This window comes from Muscardinus avellanarius (assembly GCF_963383645.1).
Source record: "Muscardinus avellanarius genome assembly, chromosome: 2".
NCBI classification, from domain to species: domain Eukaryota; kingdom Metazoa; phylum Chordata; class Mammalia; order Rodentia; family Gliridae; genus Muscardinus; species Muscardinus avellanarius.
Genome location: NC_137787.1, coordinates 200,620,777 through 200,637,004, shown reverse-complemented (window position 1 = coordinate 200,637,004; position 16,228 = coordinate 200,620,777). Strand labels below are relative to the sequence as shown.

At 50.5% G+C, this 16,228-nt stretch overlaps 1 protein-coding gene across 1 annotated transcript; it reads right to left on the bottom strand.

Moving 5' to 3' along the window:
* Window positions 1-2,355: 2,355 nt before the first annotated feature.
* Window positions 2,356-7,522, bottom strand: ING1 (inhibitor of growth family member 1; the record flags this gene model as incomplete). Its single annotated transcript, XM_080720016.1, has 2 exons — window positions 2,356-3,059; window positions 7,387-7,522. 2 exons carry the CDS (start codon window positions 7,520-7,522, stop codon window positions 2,356-2,358), a joined length of 840 nt encoding a protein of 279 aa, XP_080576142.1.
* Between the last annotated feature and the right edge of the window lie 8,706 nt (window positions 7,523-16,228).

Genomic DNA, 16,228 nt, shown 5'->3' with positions numbered 1-16,228 from the left:
TGAGGCTTGTACACTCAAGGCTGGCCTCCGTGACATCTCACTACCACACTGTCTGCACCAAAGCCAGTAAAACCCAGGAACAGCACCTGCGCGCTGGTCTTCATGCTGGCAGCTTAATCCTCATCCCTGCCTCTGGCTACAAGGGGCACAACCACAGAATTCACAGAAGCCAAGATTCTTTGTTTTTACTGCCGCTGGATTTTTACCAAGTAATTAAATTTTCTCACTTATTTACGTAAACACTTTTTGTTCATTATGTGCCTTGGGTAAATCTTGTCAAATTTGAACACTCAAGACTCTAGAGTTTTGCTAGAAAAGTATATACTTAAGTATCTGCTTATAATCCCAGTACTTGGGAGTCTGAAACAGGAGGATCACAGGTTTGTGGCCAGCCTCAGCTACTGAGGTCCTCCACAACTTCGTGAGACCCTGTTTCAAAATAAAATAATCAAACAGGGCTGAAGGTGTAGCTTGGAAGTAGAATGCCAGTGGGTTCAGTCCCCAGTACCACAAATATTTTTTTAAATTTAAAACAGTAACATGCAAAGTACTGAAATTTTAATGTTGATCAAGTCCAATTCTCACTTCTCTATTAAGTAACCCTATATAATAAAAATTCACAGGAGAACAGAAATTTATGTTCGGCACAGGTAAAATTCTCAGCAGTTGTTTGTCAAAAGTAAAGGGTCAGAAAGTGTCTGTCTTACAACGTCGGGCGGCCATGAATGCTGCCTGGCCTCAGGGTGATGGTGCTCAGTCCCCTGTGGGGTCCACGGAGCCCCGGAGCAGACTGCGGAGAGACCTTTCACCATGTTTGGAGCTAACGCGAACCCGTCATCACTCAGGAACAAAAGCGCCGCACACCCTCCCTCCCTCCCTCGCTCCCTCCCGCATGCGGCAGTTGAGCACAGGGCAGCAAAGCGGGTGGCCGGCCTAAAGCCGCGGTCAGCACGCCGTCTGCAGAGGACCAGGCCATACAGACTGTGCTCTTGTCCACATACGGGCTTGGATGCAAGGCCTCAGCGCCGCCACTGCAGAGAAGCGGCCTCAGACAACTCGTAAGCAAACGAACACGGCTGTGCTCCAATTCAACTTTATTTATAGACACTAAATTTGAATTTCATATAACCTTCAGGTGTCATGAAATACTTTAACCACTTAAAAACATAAAGACCATTCTCAGCTCACAGGCTATACAAAAATAGGCGGTGGGCTGAATTTGATGGGTGCAATTTCCTGACCTCTGGTCTAAATGATCTTCTTTTTTGATATGAATTTAACATGGCAATTAGACAACTTGTACCTCATTATTAAGTGAGAACAATAAGACATAATTTGCTTAAGGCTTTTGTCTAAACTGCTGGTGTATAAATTTTATGACAGAATTTTAAAAATTGCTTAAGCTAAAATTAAATATACTCCTAGAGAAGTAAACGGGCCATGTTTCGTTTATTTCTCGATATCACGCCGTACAGATCACACACACAGCCGGAAGCTCGCCCCGGTTTCCCAACAGCGCCAGGCTGCACTTCCAATCATACTCCAGCGCGGCAACGTCTCTGGAAAATGTACATTTATACACTTTACACAAGTTAAAGATGGCCACATTAGCATCTACGAGAGCAACAGCATGATGTGAATTTCATGACTAGACCATTTCTCTTGGATTTAATAAAAATGTACTCAACCATTTAAAAATGGCCACTTAGGGAACAGGCCTATATATAAAGAATCTGTCATGTAAAATGTAACCATTTACTGTTTTTGTTTGGGAGCTTGGACTTCTTGTGTGTGGTGCTGAGGTTGGAATCCAGGGCCTAGCATAAACTGGGGAAACATAATGCCACGGAGATACAACCCAGCAACCACTCATCTTTTTAAAAAATAATCTCACTGTAAACCTTTGTCACTGAATTGTTATATGGATATACACTGTGGTAGTTAACAAATTTGCTGTGGGCTATACTTTAACAACTTAATTTAGAAATGTATTCATAAAGTATAACATTATTTTTTTATTCAAATAAAACAGCTACATGAAAGTTTTTCTTTTCACACTTAAAGTGTTAGGTTGCTTCTAAGTCACTGCTCCCCCCCAAAAAAATCAGTCTGAAATTCACGTAAGTGTTTAATTTAAACCTGTGTTTGTAGTTCCTAAAACGCTGGCCCACAGACCACGGTCTTGTCACGTGAGCACTAACGAGAACCAGAGGCCGTGGGAGTCACCGCCACCCGAGGGAGCAGCTCCTCTCCCGACATCCTTGGAGGAGCGCGGCTGCCGAGCGCACCCTCAGAGAGGCAGCCGCGCCATCAAGACGCGCTGATTCCGTCCTCCGGCCCCTGCAGGTCCACAAGCTACCTGCTGTAGGCCCTCTCTTTTTTGGACTTCTCCAGGGCCTTGTCCATCGTTTTCTCGGTCTCCCCTCGACACTTGGGGCAGTACCACTTGCCCTTTGGTTTGTGATGGAGGCCCACGCACGAGAAGTGGAACCACTCGATGGGGCACTCGTCGTTGTCGCAGCCGATCATCTCTCCGTAGGAGACCTGGCTGCACAGACAGTACGTGGGCTCGTTGGGGTCGATGGGGAGGTCTGCGGGCGAGGCCTCCCTCTCCGCCTTGGCCTTGGAGCGCTTCTTCTTCTTCGAGGTCTTGGCTTTCTTCTCCTTGGGCGTTCCTGACGTGATGCCATCGTGGTCGTGATTATTGGACGCGTTCTCCCGGTTCTCGTGGTTGCGCTGCCGCCGGGACCTCTTGTTGTTCGGCTTATCTGCCTGCGTGATTGTCTCGTTCTTGGACTTCTCCTGGCCAGCCTTGCCACTGTTGCCAGTGGGGTCACTGATGTCTTGATGTGCCTCAAAGAGTTCCACGTGACTGTCCACCTGTCTGGTCCGGTTCTCCACCAGCTCCACCATCTGACTCACGATCTGGATCTTCTCGTCCCCGAGCTCCTGGCTCCGAATCAGGGCTCTCTGGATGCAGTGGAGCACTCGCCTCTTCTGAGCACCGTCGGTCTCCCGCTTAAACTTCTCATAGTATTCATCCAATTCCTTTAAGATTTCTACAAAGAAAACAATACGCATTATACGCCCATGCCATAAACAGCAGTGAAGAAATCCACAATTAAGTAAGTCTTATTTCATCCTCTAGTCTCAAAAATAGTAATTGCAAAGGACAGAAGTGACCAAGGCAGTTTCCAAATGTAGAAACCTTATCACCTATATGTAGGCCTTTCCAGAGACTTTTTTTTTTTAACTATTCAAAATGATCTCTGGAACCAAGTACAAATGCCAACACAGCTCTCATTTAGCCATGTGCCCTGAAATTGCCACGAGGGACTCTGTACAGTGTGGAATCAGAGATAAAAAGTTCTAATTTCGGTAAAGTGTTTGGGCCTAAACTTTTTCCTATTAAAATGACACAGAGGCCGGGGTAGCGGCGCACAATTAAATACCTAGTACTTGGGAGGCTGAAGACAGGAGGATGAGAGGTTTGAGACTAGCCTCAGCAATTTAGTGAAATTTTCAGCAACTTAGTGAGAACCTGTTTCAAAACAAAAAATACAATGAGAGACAGGGGTGTAGCTTGGAGATGGAATGCCCCTGGGTGTTCAATCCTCAGTACCAAACAAGAACAAACAAAAAGCCTTGACAATCAAGTTCCAATCTAGATTTCCTTTTTTTCTTTTTTGGTGATACTGGAGATTGAACACTAAATTGTGGAAGGCCTCTCTAATTTGCTGAGGCTGGCTGTGAACCTCTGGTCTCCGTCTCCCAAGTAATGGCATTACAAGCGCCACCGTGACTGGCTTCACCATTTTTATTCAAATATTTTTCTAAGGAACTTAAAAATCCTTTTTTTTTTTTAAAATGTAATAACTTTTAAAATAACCTCTGAGCTGGTAGCACAGTCCCAGTACTTGGGAGGCTGAGATAGGAGGATCACAAGTTTTAGGCCAGGCAGAGCAACTTAGCAAGACCTTGTTTCGAAAGAAAAATAAGCAGAGCCTGGCAGCATACACCTATAATCCCAGCGCTTGGGAGGATGAGACAGGAGGGTCATCACTAGCCTTATCAACTTAGTGAAGCCTTTTACAATTTAGTGATACCCTGTTAAAAAAAAATAAAATGGGGTTGGGGGTGTAGCAGGGAGGACAATGCCCCTGGGTTCAATCCCTAGTACTTGGGGGAGAAAAAAAGTAAAACTATAGCCCAGATGAAGAATGCCAGAGTTGAGTTCCCAGTGGCAAAACAAAACATAAACTTAAGCCTCGACAGGCTAGAAGACAGTGTTTGTGACATTAAAATGCATCTGGCAAATATAATTAGACCAATTCTCAAAAAAAGAAGTTCATCCGATTAAAACAAACGAACTAAATATTCTTGCCAACAGCTTATTTATACAGAAGTTCCCAGTTATTTTCATCAAACAATAAATAGTATCAGATTTTTCTCCTGAAACTTTTCATGCAGTTTCTTAAAACAAATTATACAAGACTAAGTGTGACTAAGTGTGTCTCCAAGTAAGGTGTGTGTGTGTGTGTGTGTGTGTGTGTGTGTGTGTGTGTGTGTAGGAGGGGGTATTGGAGAAAATGTCTAGAATATTTCAGTTACCCTTTCCAAATTTCATCTCCACATAGTTACAACACACCTGCAGTAGAGCAGACAGTAAGCTTAGGCCCACACTGAAGCACTCCGAGTGCTACAAAGAGTGCATTCCAGGTTCTCAAGTTATTTCCTGGAGAAGCACTGCAGCCTGCCACCAGAGAGGAACACCAGCCTCACAGCCCTATTTCTGAAATCAAACGACTATTTATCCTACATGTTCAAATACGAGTTTCTGCTACTTCAAATGGATTGCAAATTTCAAAGGTGTATGTTCTAACCTGTAATCAATTTTCTAAAGACAGTATTTTATAAAGAACAATTCTATCATAGTGTTTAAAAATAACACACACCTTTTACTGCACGAGCAAGCTTATACTCACGTGAAGGCTCACTTGTAGAAGTAAATACTTCAGCATAAAATTACAGAAAAACAATTCTTCAACCTACTCAACGGCACGTATTTCTTGGATGCCCTAAGCCAAATCCTTATCAACAAAGCCACTAAGAGCAATAAACCAGGGAAGTAACACACTCTACGCGGGAGCTATCCTGCCAGCCTGCCAGCCGCCCTGTCTTCTAAACATAACCCACACGAACGTACCAGCACCAGGGAAAAAATGCAAGGCTTTACTGCGATAGCGAAATTAAATTTGGTCTACCCAGTTACTAAATATGTGTGCTTTAATATTACATAAGGTTGTACGTAAGTTCTATAAGATGCACTCCTCCCTGGGGCCAAATATTTTTATAACAATACTTGAAAAGTAATCCAAACCACCATAAATACCATTTACAACTGGCAAACTACAGCAGTTCCTCTGGATTTATCTACACCTCGTGTGCACTCTTCAAAGGCTGTCAACCCGTTATGACTTTCGGGAGGGCAGTTGTAGGCACAAAAGCTTAAGACCCTACAGCGGTGCGGACATCTGCATACCGACTGCCGTCCAGGCCTGTAGACCGGGGCTCGATCGCAGGTCCACCTGCTCGGGTGTCCGGGCACAGGACGGCGTGGACCAGAGGGCAGCTCTGGTTCCCGGGGGCAGGGAGAGGGCAGCAAGGCAAAGCAGCTTCCCGGAGTGAGCAGACACCACCTAGACCGCGCCCGCCTGGCCGGACGCGTTCCACAGATGGAAACCTCGAACCCGCGGCCCGGTGCTGTGCCCCTTCTGCGCTGAGACCACTTCCATCTTTCCCGCCTGCAGTGGGACCCCGGACCGCCTCCTCCCAGCCAGACCCAACCCTTTGTCCCTCGCGATTCCCGCCCAACCACACCTTCGGGTGGGCAGAAGGGCAGCCCAGGCTTTCCGCGGGTCTTTTGGTCCGGGCGGGGCGCCCGAGCAGTCGCACCGACTGCCCGCCGCGTCCATCGCTGTGGCCGGAAGTGACTCGGCTAGGTCCCGGGCCGACCGAGGCCGACTCTCACCAATAGGAGGAGGTAGACGCGCCCCGCCCCGAGAGCGGCCACCTATGGGGACCGACGGGCCGGAGGGGGAGGAGGCCGACAGGACACCAATCAAAGCGCAGGACCCGAGAGCACAGCCCTCCCCAGCAGCGCCAGAAGCCAATCCAGGGCCGGAGGCCGGGCGACCCGAAGACATTCAAATCAACTCGACCTCCTCCCTCCGCCCCGCCCCACTCCTAGAGAAAAAAAGCCAGCGGAAACACAGACTCCTGCCAGTCACTGCGCGAGGCCCACCCTTATCCGGCCCGGCTACCAATTGTTTTCCAGCGGACTGATAAGGACATTCCACGGTGGCGTCACGGCCAATGAGAGGGAGGCGAAGGCGGAACGCGCCGCAATATGCTAATGAACTTCCTATAAAAGTCGCTGCGAAGCTAGGTCTCGGGCAGAGCGCGTAGGGGCGCTTTCTCCGCAGGCCTGTCGAGCGCTCCCCTCTACCCGCAGTCGTATTCCACTCCCCCCCTCTTCCGTTTCCCTGCTGCGCAGCCCTGTAAACATTAGTAAACTCAGAGCGACGGTCCGCATTCAAAGCTGAGCCCCCAGCGTCTCGCCTGACCTCCAAGGAAAGTTTCCCAACAGCCAACAGTCCCCGGCGGGCACGAAGCCCTCCAGGCGGCCGGGTCTGCAGGGAAGGACCACAGGTCTCCTCACCGGCCACGTTCCCTTCCCAGCCGGCCGCCGGCCTGCGCCCCCCGAGCGAGGCACAGATGGGCGCCTTCCCCGCCTCCGCTCCTCCCCTTCCCACCGAGCACAGCCCTCGTCCTCCGCGAACTGCCCGGCGGCGTCGCCCCTCGCGCTCGGCCCGCTCGGTGTCCAGCGCCAAGGGAGGGCCGCAGGGGGCTGGGCGGGGGCCGCCGGCGACCCCGATCGCGGCTGCCCGCCACTTTACGTAACACTCGGGCCGAGGACCGGCGGAGGGCGGCGACCAGGGGCCCGGCGGCGGTCCGGAGCGCGGGCAGCCCGGCCGCAGCCGCCCTCCGGCCGCCGAGCCCGCGCCCTGCAGCCCCGGGCCGGCACAGCCGCCGCGCCGCCGCCCGCGCCCCCTCCCCGAGGACGGCAGCCCCGCGCCCCCTCCCCCGCAGCACCGCCTCAGCACTTCACTACAAAGAGCGCTTCGGTCGGCAGCCTGCAGCCGGCCGCCCGCCGCCGTGCCCGACCCGGCCCCGCGGCCAGGACCTCGGCGACCGCGGCGCCCAGCCCTTTTGTTCCGGCCCCGCGGGGCGGCCGCTCGCCCCGGGTCCGCAGGACCGGCCGGCCGCGGGGCCCGGACCGCGGGGATGGACGCGGCCGCCCCCGCCCATCCATCACCGCCGTACCTTGGTATTTCGCGTCGATCTCCCGCATCAGCGAGACGTTCCGCTGCAGGTCGAACGGCAGGGACTCGATGGAGTCCAGGTAGTCCTCCACATAGTTCGCCAGGTGGATCTGCTCCCCGTTGGCAGGACTCAACATGGTTCACCCCGGAGGTCCCCGGCGGCTCGCGCGGCTTTCCGCTTCCTCCGCCCCCCGCCCCCCTCGGGCGGCGCGGCGAAATGCAAAGCCCGGGCTCCCGCGCCCGCCGCTCCGGCCGCGCCGGCGCCTACATCGGCCGGCCCGGGGCCCCCGGCGCCTGCGGGCGCGGGCCGCGGCGGCGGAGCTCGGCGCAGGCCCCCTCCCCGGCGGCGGGCGGGCGGGCGCGGGGGGCCGCGCGTACGAGCGCGCACACACCCGGGAGAGGGCCGAGCGCCGCGGCCGTCGCCGCCCACCGCCGCCGGGCGGGGAGGGGAGTGGAGCGGGGTGGGCTGCGGGAAGGGCGCGCTCGGCCGCCCGCCGCGCCGCACTTGTCCAACGTGGAAAACCCAAATACCAGTTTCAAACACTTGGGAAACATTCAGCCCCGCGCGCAGCGCGCATGCGCCCCGCCCCCCCCGCTCCGGGCGACGGCCCCGCCCCCGCCGCATTCACGCCCCTCGCCGTCCCGGGCCGCGGGGCCGGCCGCGAGGGGCGGGGCCTGCCCGCCGCCGACACCCGAGCGAGGGCCGGGAGGGGACAGCCGCGGGGCGGCGGGGCGGGGCGGCGGGCGAGGCGCAAACTTTACTAGGAGTTTGGCACTGGGTTATGAGCCTGCCGGGAGACGCCGCCCGCCGGCCGGGAGACGCGGCGTGGCAGCCGGCCCGCCGAAGACGCGCCCCGGACCGGGCTGGCCGCGGGACGGCCGCCTCGGACACTGTAGCACACTGACAGTCGACTGCCTCTCCGGGTCTCACTCTTCCTGTCACCGCCCCGCAGCGCCGTATAAGTACGGCCCGTAACAGAACTGGCAGCCCCGAGAGCCAATCGGCTCGCCGCCCTTACCTCACTTGCCAATCAGGGAGGAGCGGAGGCGTGGCGTCCGCGGGTAACTCCTCCCAAGTGCCTACTACTAGCGAGCCGGGTCTCGGAGAAGGCGGGAGGGCTCCGGCGAGGCGGAAGTGGCGGCGCATGTGCACTTGGCCGGCAGCGGCCACGGGCCCGCGCCGAAGGGGGTCTGCAGTCGCTCGGCGGGACCACCGCTCCCGACAGCCTCGGCGGCTCCCGCGCCTGCGCTGTTCGCCATCGCCCTCCCTTTGTGTCACCTCCTAGGGCTCAGTTTAGCACGGCTCGCAAACAAAGGGGCCCGGGAGCGAAGCTGCTCCCCGGGGCTGAGCCCCTTCGGAGGGCAGCCGGCGGGAGCGACACCTCGGCGGCCTCCTGGCCCTTTTCCGTGTCGCGCCCCAGGGCGCGCCCTCCAGTCCCTGGGGGAAGGACCGCAGCCGCCCGGCGGCCCGGACTCTGCGGCCGGCCCGGGCCTGGGTCCTCGCGCCCCTCCCCCACAGCCCCAGTTTTAGGGCCTTCCGCACGGCCCGGCGCCGCGCCAGCCGTCGCTAGGACGACGGGCTGCCCCGCCCCTTCCGGGAGGAGCCCCGCCCCGCAGGCGGGGCCGGCCCCGGCGCGGCCGCTCTCCCGCCTTTGTCCCGCAGAGGCTCCCTGCGGGTGGGCCGGGCGCCCGGGCCTTCGGGCCGGCGTGGGCCGGGGCGCGGTCTCGGGGTCGCCCGCGAGGGGCGCCCCGCCGCCGGGACAGCTCCGTCTTCCCCGTCATCTTGGTGTTTGGACAGTGTCGGATTTCAGCTTGAATTTCCCGGATTTATCTTGCTGCAAAACTGGACACGCCGCTCCGGACCCAGCAGGTGTAATGGGCACACCTTCCATCTTGGAGCGTCCCGCCGAACACTGACGTCTGAAACCACTTGGAGTTTTAAAAAGTTTTCTACGAGATCCAGTTCAATTTGGGACCAAGTAGCGTAATTTTAAAATAGAGTGCCAGTCCCCGGGCGTGCATTCTGTCGACCGGTAGGCTGCTTTGTGATTTGGATGTCGGGGCAGCAAAGGAGACTAAATTTAGCTGCTCCGTATTTCGAATTGGGACGTGGCTGCGGAGCTAAAGGACAAACATTATTTACTCTTCGAAGTCCGTGGTTAATGCAAACGAGTGAGGCGGGCCAGGTGGCCTACATGTGTAATCCCAGTACTGGGGAGGCTGAGAGCCGAGGCTCACAGGTCCGCAGCCATTCAGTAGTTTAGTGAGGCCCTCTGCAACTTAGTGAGACTCTCTTTCAAAATAAAGAATAAAAATAGGGCTGGGGGTGTAGCTCAGAGGTAGAATGCCCCTGGGTTCCAGCCCCAGACCGCAAAAAAAAAAAAAAAAAAAAAGAATAAAAAATAGGGCTGGGGGTGTAGCTCAGAGGTAGAATACTCCTGGGTCTCCTGAGTTCAATTTCCAGTACCGCAAAAAAGGAAAAAAAAAAAAAAAAAAAAAAAGCAAATGAGTAGCTGGGCATGTTGGCGCATGCCTGCAACTTCAACGTAGGCTCCTATTTCAAAATTTAAAAAAGAAAAAAGGCTTGGGTGTAACCGTGTAACTCAGAGGTACAATGCCCCAGCCTTCCGTCTCTAGTACAAAAAAAAAGCAAAGGATGAAGTTTTATTTCTACAACAAAATTTATTGACCACTAGTCTACACAAAAGATTATTAATAATAGAGAATCACGTTATGTGGAAACATCGTGTGGAATAAAGTATATGGAAGGGTGCAGTGTTGAATAAGAAAAACTATGCCTTTTTTCTCAAAGAGCATATCAATCAGTAACTTAAATATACGACTGCATGAAAGGGACAGATTCTTTTAATCCTGGCATTCATTAGCCGGAAATGATCAGTGTTTTTCTGCACTCAAGAATAAAGGTTAGAAAGAATTTGCCCCTTCCAAAAATAATCAAGCTGGAGTTTGACCTAGTTTGACCTTATCTTTCATTAAGTCACAAGAGTACCTGAGTTGTTTCAATTCTTTCTTGTTCATGGATTTCACAGACACATAAACCAAAAAACATCTATTCACTCAGCCAGAAATGTTTGACAAGTGTATGTCTTCTGTGTGGGAGCACAATAATGAATGAGCAGTTTGCCCTCCTAAAAACAGTTAATTCACCCATTGGGCTAAAAAGCCAGAAAGAAAGATTTTTTAAATTGGCTTTACAAAATGGTTTCCTGAACAAACATAGAAGACCAATAGGTAAGCATAATGAACTTGTGAATATTTTATTCATTCATTATTGGAACTGGAAATTGAATGCAGGGGTGGTCTACCTCTGAGCTACATCCCCAGCCCTATATCTTTTTTTTTTTCCTTTTTTTTTTTTTTTTTGCCATACTGGGGATTGAACTTGGGGCATTCTACTTCTGAGCTACACCCCAGCCCTATTTTGTTTATTCTTTATTTTGAAACAGGGTCTCGCTGGGTTGTGGTGGGCCTCAGTAAGTACCATGATCCTCCTGTGTCAGCCTCCCGAGTACTGGGATCCTGGGATCACAGGTGCGTGCCACCACTTCTGGCTTATCATGCATTTTACATATGCCGGTAAGGAAAGGACTTAGTTTTCAAGACTCTGGACTGTTTGAGCTTTGCTCTTTGTGGCATAGTGCAGAACTAGAGGTTAAGCCTCCTCAGGCTGCAGGGGTGGCCAGCTGTTGCCCAGCATGTGCAAGACCCTCCATTTGCAGGCTCTGGTTTGATCTCCATAACCATGCTAAATAAGTAAGTAAAATTATATTTCACTGGAAATGCTCATACCCATGGGAGTAAAGAGATGAGCATACAATTCTTGTTTTGAGGTGCTTAAAAAATAAATACTGGCTGGGTGTGGTGGGCCACGCTTGTAATCCTAGTACTTGGGAGGCTGAGACAGGAGGATCACAGATTTGAGGACAGCCTCAGCAAATAGACTCTCATCAATCCAGTGAGACCCTGTTTCAAACTAAAAATAAAATGGGACTGGGGTGGAGCTCGGTGGTAGAACGCTCCTCAGTTCAATCCCCAGCACCACCAAGAAGAAAACAAACAAAAAACCCCACAAATTCATCCATTTTAAACTTGAAATGCACTAAACAGTATACCACTATGATCTACTTTGGGTTTATAAGATTTTGCCTTTTAAAAAAGGATAATTCTGAGCGTGGTGGGCACGCTTGTCATCCCAGCATTCGGGAGGCTGAGACTGGAGGACTGCGGTTCGCGGCCAGCCTCAGCTACTTAGTGAGGCCCTCTGCAACTCAGTGAGACCCGGTTTCAAAATAAACAAAAAATAGGGCAGGGGGTGTAATTTGGAGGTCAAATGCCCCTGGGTTCCATCCCCAGACCCACACACACACACAAAAGATAATTCTGAGAACATTTTATTTTCATTAAGGACTAAAAAAAATGGCATTCACAATATTTTACAATTTTTTTCAGTGTTAACAACTCTTTATTACAAAATCAGTAGAAAAACGTCCGGTGTGGTGGTGCACACTCGAGACAGGAGGGTCGCTCCTTAGTGAGGGTCTCTGCAATTCACTGAGACCCTGTTTCAAAATAAAGAATAAAAAAGGGCTGGGGGTGTAGTTCAGAGATAGAATACCCCTGGCTTTCATCCCCAATACTGTTAAAAAAAAAAATGAGTAGGAAATAGAGAAGAGGAGAAAAAGCAGTGTGCTCACACACACGCTGGAGAGCCCGAAATTGGAACTCTTTTTTCAATCAATTTTAATTCAGTTCCTTGTTCTGACCTAAACTAGGGAGGGAGGTGACTTCAGATGAACCAGATACTCCTGTGCTTGGGGAGGGGCACTGGGGATTGAACCCATGGCAGTCTACTGCTTAGCTTCACCCCCAACCCATATATATATACACACACATATATATATATATATATATATATATATATATATATATATATATATAATTTTTTTGGTGGTGGTACTGGGGATGGAACCCTTCTACCTCTGGGCTACACTCCCAGACCTATAATTTTATTTGGAAACAGGGTCTCTTAAGTCAGAGAGGCTGGCTTCGAACCTGCGCGATCCTCCTGTCTCCGCCTCCCAAACAAGGGGATTGCAAGTGTGCTCCACCACGCCGGCTATATTTTTGGGTTTGAAACAAGATCTCACTAGGTTGCTGAGAGGCTCGCTAAATTGCTGAAGCTGGTTTTGAACCTGTAATCCTCCAGTCACAGCCTCCCAAGTACTGGGATTACAGGCCCACCCTAGCTGGGATACTCTAAATTTTAAGTGTGTGTGCTAGTATACTTCCAAGTCACTTTTACTGTGCCTTAATAGTCAATGTGCAGAAATTTAACATGCAAAAGAATATTTTTAATCATTAAAAAATGGGTTATAGCTGGGCATGGTGGTGCACGCTTATAATTTCAGCATTCGGGAGGCTGAGACAGTAGGATTGTGGTTTGCAGACAGCCTCAGCTACTTAGGCCCTTTGCAACTCAGTAAGACCCTGTTTCAAAATAAAGAATAAAAAAAATAGGGCTGGGGGTATAGATTGGAGGTAGGAAGCCCTTGGGTTCTAACCCCAGTAATGAAAAAAAAAAAAAGTTTATCATTGTTTTAGTGATTCCCGAAAGCCTGAAGAAAGTAGAATTGCTGCCAATCTAGAGCTAAGCACATTTCAAGACTAGTTTTTTATTTGTTTGTTTGATTTTGGTGGTGATACTGGGGTTTGAACCCAGAACCCGGGTGTGTTTTCCCTGGGAGCTATACCTCCAGGCTATTTATATATTTTTATTTGTTTACTTACTTACTTTTTTGATATTGGGGATTGAACCCAGGGGCATTCTATCTCTGAGCTACATCCCTATCCCTATTTTTTGTTCTTTATTTTGAAGCAGGGTCTCACTACTTTGCAGAGGGCCTCACTAAGTAGCTGAGGCTGGCTTTGAACCTGAGATCCTCCTGTCTCACCCTCCCAAGTGCTGGGATTATAAGCATGTACCATCATGCCTGGCTCAAGACTAGTTTTCTGAAGACTAAAGATACCGTTGTTAGGTAGCATGGTGGCAAATGCCTGTAATTCTAGTACTTGTGAGGCTAAGACAGGCGAATCACAGGTTCAGAGCCAGCCTCTGCAACTTGGCAAGGCCCTCCCCAACTTAGTGAGGCCCTGTTTTCAAAAAAGAAATAAAATCTGGAGCGGGGCGTGGTGGTGGATGCTTGTAATCCCTGTGCTTGGAAGGTGGAGACGGGATCACGCAGGTTCGAAGCCAGCCTTGCTGGCTTAAGAGACCCTGTTTCCAAATAAAAAGTATAAAATAGGTCTGGGAGTGTAGCCCGGAGGTAGAAAGGATTCCAGGAACCCCAGTACTGTACTGGTATTGGGAAGAGAGTTTAAAAAGTATTAATGTGTCAATACTGGGAAATATGTCTTCTTTACTAAGAAAGCCAGGGTTAGCTAACATGTCCTTGCATTCCTAAGAACAATTTAACACATTTTGGGGGAGAAGACGAAAGGTAAAAGCCTGTGTCTGGAGACAGAGATGCCTCCCTCTCAGGCCATAAATCTGGGCCTGTGTTTGGAGACAGAGATGTCTCCCCCTTTCAGGCCATAAATTCGGCTGGAGAGATAACAGAAGCAGAGCAGGGGCTGGCGATAAGGTGTAACATGATCTCCAAAAATCAAAGGGACCTGCTGGACTTAAATAGGATAAAAACTCAGTAAACTGGAGTTCGTGGGCATTTTCGTTCGAATTGCCCCCCTGTGCCTGCTCCGGCACAGGGCTGTAACTATATATTTCTATCTTTTTAATAAACTTCTTTAAATCTGCAGCAGCTGTCCAAGCGATGAATACTTATTCTTAGCTTAGGACAAGAATCCACGGTTTTTCTGTTTGTCTCTGTGTGTCTGGTGGTGGTGGGGGGATTATTTCACACCACACAACTTTCCCCCCCAACCTATCCCCTGCAACAAGTACCACCAAGAAAAAAAAAAAAAAGAAATAAAATCTGGCTGGGAGTATAGATCAGAGTAATGCCCCCTGGGTTCAACCCCTTGGGCCACAAAAAAGAGAAAAAAAAAAAGAAAAGAAAAAAATTCTATATTTTTCTTTATTTCTTTCCTTATTTATTTATTTAGTCCTGGGGATTATTCTACCTCTGAACTACTATACCCCCAGCCCTTTAAATTTCTTTTTTCTTTTTTTTTTTTTCTGAACTACTATACCCCCAGCCCTTTAAATTTCTTTTTTCTTTTTTTTTTTCTTTTTTTTTGCGGGTCTGGGCATGGACCCCAGGGGCATTCTACCTCTGAGCTACACCCCCTGCTCTATTTTTTATTCTTTTTTTTTTTTTTTTTTGGTGGTACTGGGGGTGGAACCCAGAGGGTTTCTACCTCTGGGCTATACTCCCAGAACTTTTTTAATTTTATTTGGAAACAGGGTCTCACTAAGTTGCTGAGAGCCTCACTAAGTAGCTGAGGCTGGCTTCGAACCCGTGCGATCCTCCTGTTTCAGCCTCCCAAGCACGGGGATTACAAGGGTGCGCCACCACGCCCGGCTATTTTTTATTCTTTATTTTGAAACCGGGTCTCACTGAGTTGCAGAGGGCCTAAGTAGCTGAGGCTGTCCGCGAACCGCGATCCTCCCGTCTCAGCCTCCCGAATGCTGGGATTACAAGCGTGCCCACCACGCCCGGCTTCTTTTTTCTTTTTTTTTGAAGCTAGTTCTCACAAAGTTGCTGAAGTGGCCTTGACCTGGGACCCTACCATCTCAGCCCCCATGAGATTACAGGTGTGCGCTACAGCACCTGTCTTCGCCAGTTACTTTGAAAGTCATGATTTTCTTTGGCCAGTCCAAGTAGGCCAGCTGTCCAGATTCATGTGTAGGATTTTGTTTTGTACCTCAGCCTGTTTTCAAAACATCCACTCTAGCTCTTCCCTTAAATTCTGTCTGTCCTCACAGATCCCAGCCTAGCCTTTAGTTACTGTCTTAATTTTAACTTAATTTTTGTGGTACTGGATGTTGAATCCAGGAGCTTTCTATCTCCAAGCTACACCCCCAGCCCTATTTTTTTTAATTTTTATTTTGAAACATGGTTTCTCTGGGTTGCTGAGTCTCAGTACTTGCTGGGAATGTCAGCCTCCAGCGTGCTGGGATTTCAGGCGGAGCCGCACGGTGGCCCGTTCGCGTTCGTAGCCGGAATCGGCGCTCCCGGGGATCTGGTGCCCTACCTTCACCCCTTCTGCGCGTGTGGACTTGGTGAAGACCAACCAGCAGCATGCAGCCAGTCCTTTTCTGAACCTAGTGCGGGGTGCGGGGAGAGGTTGAGCATTTAGACCTAGAGTACGCGTGGAGAGCGGACTCACGGCGCTAGCCAGCAGGGACAGCTACGGGATTCAATTAGGGCGGCCTGCGCGGCGGGAGGAGCCGGTGCGTGCCGGGCCCAGGGCAGGTGGGAGCAGGCGTGTCCGCAAGACCACCGCCTCCACGCCGGCAGTTTAGCCTTGAGCATTAGAACAGTTTACATTGGACTGTAGTTTGGCTTGACACAGAATTGCAGAGTTCGAGTCCAGGATCAGAGAAAAAAATTAAGTACACCAAGAACAGTTGTTTGTCTGTGCTTAACTGCCTTTAAGAACACCAACTAAAAAAAGAGCCTGTTTCTGAGGAAACTTTTTTTTTTTTTGGTTTTTTGTTTGTTTTTTTTTTTTTTTTGAGGACTGGAAAATCAAAGGGGACTTTTTTTTTTTTTTTTTTTTTAGCTGTTTTGCAAGACACCAATAGGGGCGCATTTGTGGACAACATTAGAAAGTACCCAGAACATTTTTGTTCTCAAGAGATG